Raw genomic sequence first — 7,624 nt, 5'->3', positions numbered from 1 at the left:
CGATGACGTGACGATAATGATAACGAATAAGATCGTTGATTGAACGCGCAACTGATAATGAAGCCCCGTCCAATAGCTACTATACTCTGGCCCAACAGCTTCCAGTTATGATTGGTTTTTATTCTGTATATTTACTATTTTAGCATAATATGAACATTCCTATATATATAGCATTTTCTACAGGTTGTTTATATTTTTTTTATAAGAGGAAGTATGTGAAACTGACAGTGTGAATGATAAATATTTTAACTGTTTAACTTCCTTGTAGCTCCAACTTAGAACAACGGAAACTATTCTAAAACGTATAGGCGTATATGAAAGTGAAACACAACCAAAAGTTCTCTGCATTCTAAATAGCATAATATCTTCAGTCATGTAGATATGAAATTCATTAATTACAATCCAAATTGTTTCGTTTACCGTACCTGAAGAAAGTACTTTTTTCATCTAATGATTTATTTTGATAACACAGTATTAGTGTATTGAATGTGTGGACACAGTGTGTTGACAGTGTGGATACTGTGTGCGCACAGTGTGGACACAGTGTGTTGACAGTGTGAGCACAGTGTGGACACAGTGCATATTCATTCCTCACTGTTTTCACACCGTGGACACACCACATAGTCAACACATGCTACTACTAGGCCTATGTGTTCACTCTTTGTGTGATACATTCAGATTGGATGCTATTGTATGTATTTATTGGATTATGAAAATACACTATCCCATCAGAAATAGGAATTCGTTTAAAACTGTTATAACAATAGCCACAAATCCGGACAGCCTTCCACACGCTTCAAGCATCTCCAGAGAATTAACCCATCTCTTTATTTACTACTTTATTATCTATTGTTGCATGGAAGTCAGTGCCGACGAGTTTCACCATGCGCAGGTCCCCTGTACAGTGCTTATTCTAGCGGCACTTTTTGAGTGATAGACCTGTTATCAGTATTGTATAAAGCTTTCTTTCACTTATTGCAATTCCTAGTATTAATAATTTCGTGGGAAATCAGTAATAAATAAACATAATTTCTCGATAAACGTCAAAGCATATCGTAATAATAGATACAGTACTCTCGATTAAGCGCTATGACGTTTATTCAAAATAGCATTAAACACCACGACCTTTATCCGAGAGCCGCAAGCACTGCTTGCGAAGGAACTTGTTGGAAAATGAATACTGTACTGTTATATTTTGTGCGTACCATACAGAAAGCCTTGTTGGATACCACATATATATTTTTAGGAATTTCAATATGCTAGTTAAGTATAGAAAATTTAACAAACATTTTGCACTCTAATATTATATAGGACTTAAAGAAGTATAGCCAGTGAAAAGAACATCGTACGTAAATAATATGACTGCTTCTATTCCTGGAAAACTTATCCATGATTGTAATTTGACACAATGGAGCGCAAACACTTTAATTTCTCAAATAAATTCTTATTTCATACGGTACATTTGACACATGTGTTGAGGAAATTCAAGCCCTGTTTTAACAGTCCTACATATCAGCTATACCGTGAAAAGCATATTATTACTATCACTGACTACACTGCGCTAGGGCGCTGCTGAGAAGTCATATGACAAACGACAATTTAATTGAATACAGTACTGATAAAAACACTCCACAAACTCAATGCTGTCAATTTTATTAGTAAATTTATTTCAATTTTTTACAAAACTCTGGAAGATAAGTGGCCAGCCACTTAGTAATTAACAAACATATAATAATAATATAACAATTATTATAAAAGTTATATACAAGCATACATATACAAGCGTACATAACAGTATCATATAATATATATATATATGATATATATATAAATATATATATATATTATATATATATAATATATATATATATATATAAGTTCACATAAACACAGTTTTGCAGCAAGATCCCTCTCATATTTGTATAAAAAAAATTGCTAAACCCTGCAAACCCCCTAAAACACAGTGCAAAACCCCATCCAAACCCTGTGATAATGATTGAATCACAATTGAGATACCAAGTGAGTCCTATACCTGTCTCTTATACACATCTATATATACAAATCAAGTTGCTGCTTAGCACTGAAAACAAAAATAATGTATAAATCAAGTACATACATATGTATATATATATATATATTTCATTTTCATATTATTTTTTTTCATATCAGGAATTAAAATCATATTTCTTGAATACAAAACAGAAACAAAGAACAGAAAAATAATCAAGAACAATAGAAAAGACATTAATTCTTAAGGTAACCTAAGAAAGTTTTTAAATATTAAAAAATATTTCCTTTGGGGCCCTTATGAGGGATTAAAAGGATGTCCACCATTGCCGCTTCCTTCCATCATACAAGTATATAATACAAATGACTCTCGAGATGCGAATGTAAAATCTAGAAAAACCGTTATCGACTCCCCATTGCGACATTATGGGCCTATACTAATAACCTAATAATTATAAGCCTTTAAGTCTATACTAATAACCATGCATGGTTATTAGTATAGGCCCATAATGTCGCAATAACGAGTCGATTGGCCGAGCGGTTGGTGGGCCGCAACCTACAGCAATAATGTCGGCGCTGGTTCGAACGGCACGCTCGCCAGTGGTTTTGGTGGTGGAGTATAAATGGTACCTGTTAGGGCTGCCTGCTCTAGCGCTGATTACCAGAAGCAACACTTAAAGCATGTGGACCCAATGACCAAGAAAAGAACTGCGCCTAATAACCTCAAGGAAGAGGCGCATTATAAATGCCTATTTATACCAGTACCAGTACCAGTGGAACAACAGATAAGAACTACAAACCGTAGGCCCAGTGTACATAATTGGTTCATATGCACTTTAAAGAACCCACATCTTTTGAGATGAGTAAGGGGTTACCCCGGTGTACTGGTCCACACAGACCATGCTGTGGAAAGACGAGAGTACCTGGTACCGGCTTACCGGGTAGCTCAGACACGAACAGACCCTTAGGGGAGAACGTTACTGTACGAGCTTGTCTACGCTTCGAGAGCTTTGAGACTCTGGTGTAAAGTGCTATATAAATCAACTATTATTATTATTATTATTATTATTATTATTATTATTAATGTACAGTAATATAGAGAATCCTTATTTTGATAAAGAAAAATTCGTGGAAACTTAAATGAAAAAACCCCTTTCACTTACATAGGCCTATCAAAATCTTTTACAAACATGTCGGGTCAAAAGTGAAACACGAAGTTTCTACAAGCATCACATTAGACCGAAAGTGAAACATTTGAGTTTGCTGATGTGCAAACAATTAACACAACAGGTCACCATACAGATTAACATTTTGAATTATAATGGGAATATACATAGTTGGTGTAAAATTTAATATATTGTTTTCCTAATATTAAATTTTGTTTAATGTTTAGTCGTCCTAAACAAGTCCATAAACTCTGAAGGTGTTACATGAGAAGAAGAGGTTGACAAAAAATTAAAAATTAGCAAGAAAAAGAAAATTGAAAGGCAACTCAGCTTATTTGAATTGTTATCAGAGAGAATATACTGGTTGGTTTATTGAAGCAAAAGATTTAGTGTCTTGACACATATCTTAACGCATCATAGGCACAATTACCTTAATTATAATACATGATATCATGCGATAATATTGATCTTGTTAATTTAAGTGCCAATTCACTTGAAGGGAAGTTTAGTGAAAGTTCCGATAATGTTAAATCCATATTCTTTGGATCAGATTGCATAATTATTGTGCACCATTATGGTACAATAACGATCAGTAAGTTTGTAAGATTTGGCTATATGCATTTATACCGCGCAAAAACAAGGGTCATATGCGACAAAAACAAGTAAACAGATGTAATCAAAGAGTAGAACTGCAATTCTATCTCTTTGATGTGATTGGAAAAACAAGGAATGAAGAACTCCAAGCCAGCACCCAAACCGCAGTCGCTGACCAGGGATTTGTGAAAATGTACCCTGTCGTGCACAAACTTGTGTATGGCTATTTCTAAAAGACTTTTTAAAATATAAATTACCCTCCTCAACACTAAAGGCGAGATGCATTGTCGCTTATCTTGTTTGACAGTCATGTGAATGTTATTCGAGTAGCCAAAGCTTTGAACAGGTGCCTTTAGAAGGGTGTACGGTAAAAATGGCCCCGGTAAAAATGGCCCAGGAAAAAATAGCCCCGGAAAAAATGGCCCCGGTAAAAATGGCCCTGGTAAAAATGGCCCCAGATGACAGGTAAGTAAAAATGGCCCCAATAATAAAATCTGTATTAAAACTGATTTTTAAAAATCATTATATGCATTTTTTTAAATTGAAATAATTTAGATTTTAAAAGGAATCTAACATCAAATAATTTGCCATTTACATTTTCCTTTTTGCAGGAATTACATATTCAATGATATAATATTCAAAGATAAAAAAAAGCCATGAATAACATTTTTTATTTTTTTCCATTTAAATGTTAGAAAATAGCAACAACATAATCAATAAATCAACATAAATCATGCATTTATTAATACTAAAATAATTTACAATTTCACAGAAGCGGAATTTTCCAGAAATTCAATCCGAGTATTGGTAAAAACCCCACAAACAATAGGTTGATATGAACATCAAATTATTATTATTTTTTAAGAATAAGAGAGTTCTACAATCATAATTAAAGGGTTTGGATGGGGTTCGCAGTGTGTTGGGAGATTTGTGGAGTATTTGCTATTATTTTTTCACAAAAAAATCAGAATTTAAAAAAAAAAAAAAAAAGGTTCTTATGAATATTTAATTTTATACCACGTATATACCGGCCACGTGAGTCAATCACAATTGAATTGTTTGGTTTTCTACAGTGTGTTTTGGGAATATCTAATAATAATAATTAAAAAAATACTTAGACCTAACAGCCGCCCATACAATAATGATCTGTTAATCAATCAGCAGGGTACTCCTAGAGCTACTCATATGAGCTAAAAACTAAGTTATTTTAGTTCTCAAATATGCATATGGTTTATGTTGATTTATTAATTCAATTTTTGCTACAGGGTCTGAGCATTTAATTTTTTTTTTGAATTTTATAATTGAGGGCCATTTTTTATTTATTGATTCAATTCTTGCTTATTACAGTATTTAAATATTTGAAGATTTAAAAAAAAATATCATTTCTATTACTGATTTTTTTTTATTGGGGCCATTTTTACCTACTTGTCATTTGGGGCCATTTTTACTTGGGCCATTTTTCCGGGGCCATTTTTCCTAGGCCATTTTTACCAGGGCCATTTTTACCTCAACCCTTTAGAAGAAGCAGGAACAATAATGCTTAGCCAACCACTCGGTTTCGGCACAGCTCTACTAATAGTTTACGTGTGTGTCTTGCATAATAAGCCTACATTTCATGACTCAGCAACTATATTTTAAGTATTTTTTAAATGTTAGTCAGTTGACTGAGCACTATGATGGTAATTCGAGTAACTAAAAGGTTTGAACCTATTGCCTTCAGAAGGAGAGGAACAATAATTATTTGCCAAACGCTTGGCCTGATTACAGCTCTACCAATAGTTCAAGTGTGTGTTTTGAATAATAAACCTACATGTCATGACTCAGCAATTATATTTTTAGTGTTTTTGTTTATCTTAGTTAGTTGACTGAGCTCATTGAGCCTCTTCTTGTTGTTTACACGTTTTTTTTTTTAAATTGTGTTATCATATATGTTGTATATAGGCCTACTTGTTTACAAAATAATAAATTTGATTTGATAAACACCATATTATTATGAATTATTATAAAACTGTTTATTTTGCTTTATCTTAAAATTCCAATTTACTTATTTAAAAAAACGATTTTAAAAGATTATCAATAATTTATATTTCTATTTAATATATTAACTTTTAATTGCTCTGGTTTGGCGATACCTTTGTATTTTTATCGTGATTATTTTTTATTATCAGTGCTGTATTTTCCAGGACAATGTATATGTCATAGCTTCTTGTCTTGTGATAAAACATACAAGTTTGTATCTTGAATCTTTTTTCTTTTATTGTGCAACTTCATCATTTTACGGCATTGCACTACCACTCCATGTTTGGGTTAGTACAGAAAATTTTACATGCTGTGGGTTATGGGGTGTAATTTTGGGTGCTAGCTCTTGTTTCTGCATAGAAAGCCACTATATAAGTAACATAAAAATAAAAGAGAACGGAATGGAGTAGAATGTTATACACAATTACAAACAAATAACAAATGTTTGAGAATAATGAAATATCGAACTATGACTTTGTGGAATGATTCCCATAGTATTGTTTATGATAGATTTTCTTAAAAACGATTACATTATGTAGACTTACAAACCAACTGCTATCTACATATTCTTAAATATTCCATGCAGGATGCAAAATTCTTCATGATATAACTAAGGTACATCACTTGGGCCAGTAATGATGCTCAGCTATACAGTACACTTGCCGACAAGCTTGTCGAAACGCTAGTGTTATATGAATTCATAACACCCTTATATAACCACGACCAAGGTGTACAGCAATTATGGTGGTATATTTTGTTGCTTTCGGATGAATATAATTCCAGTTTTTAACCTAAACAAGTGTCCCTTTAATCAATTCAGTCCAAGCGCCACTGCAAGACGTTCCCAGAAAAATGGGCGAAGATCTTCTTTAGTATAATCACACACACTGATAAATCTTAGAATATCTGGAACACTGCACATTTCATACATGATTGGAACAATTCGCTTCAATCTATTTCCTATAAAACAGATACAAATAGGGTTTTTGGGTAATATTATATTATATATATATATATATATATATCTATATATATATATATATATACATATACAATATATATACATTTACAAAGGCGTATCTAGGGGAGGGCGAGGCGTACCCTGTCGCCACTGAGAAAATATTCGAAGCACAAAAATCACGCTCATGTAGATAAAAATCACCTTATTTTGCGAATTAGTGCCCCTTACTTTAGCATCGAGCCCTCATTTCACATTCGTTCCCAATCAGCCCCACCTTTTTAAAGACTACTAGATACGCCACTTTACACGTACACATATAATATATATACATACAAACATACATACATACATGCTTACGGAGATGACTATTATTATAGTTCACTTTATTTACTATCCATTGAAATAATAAATAAATAAATATAATTATGTGCTATATAAGACGTGTTATTATATTTTGCTACTGTGTGACAAGCATCAGATATTTTTAGCACGGTATCAATATATAATATCCAAAACTAATAATAAAAACGGTCATACCTGGCGTGAGACTCAATGCGAATTTGGCTTGAAAATCGCACTCTGGGCTTTCTGTGAATCTTGGTGATAACACAACAATCATTCTTTTACACCTGATAAAAAACGTAGTGACATGGCATGAACGCAATGGCGTATGATAGAGATATGTACAGTATATACATTGTCCACCTTTACCTTTATGGACATGTAAATATATAAAATATAAGCAAATATATAAGTTATTATATAATTGTTATTGTATTTATGGTGCTACGTAAAAAAACTGATTGAATATTATTTAATATACACACACACGCACACACACACACACACACACACACACACACACACACATATATAT

The 7,624-nt window shown here is 32.7% G+C and overlaps 1 protein-coding gene across 1 annotated transcript in view; it reads right to left on the bottom strand.

Annotated features, from left to right (window-relative positions):
• Window positions 1-6,260: 6,260 nt before the first annotated feature.
• The window catches only part of LOC117102050 (myeloid differentiation primary response protein MyD88-like), a 6,775-nt gene continuing 5,411 nt past the window's right edge, over window positions 6,261-7,624 (bottom strand). The window contains exons 3-4 of the mRNA XM_033242265.1: window positions 7,285-7,458; window positions 6,261-6,746 (exon numbers count right to left, since the gene is read on the bottom strand). Coding sequence (XP_033098156.1) covers window positions 6,598-6,746; window positions 7,285-7,458 — 323 coding nt within the window. The 3' untranslated portion in view covers window positions 6,261-6,597. The remainder of the gene's footprint in view (window positions 6,747-7,284; window positions 7,459-7,624) is intronic.

This window comes from Anneissia japonica, unplaced genomic scaffold, assembly GCF_011630105.1.
Source record: "Anneissia japonica isolate Jap-2015-1 unplaced genomic scaffold, ASM1163010v1 scaffold997_len2565447_cov190, whole genome shotgun sequence".
In the NCBI taxonomy this organism is placed as follows: domain Eukaryota; kingdom Metazoa; phylum Echinodermata; class Crinoidea; order Comatulida; family Comatulidae; genus Anneissia; species Anneissia japonica.
Note: the sequence above shows the minus strand (reverse complement) of the source record. Positions and strands in the feature narration are given on the sequence as shown.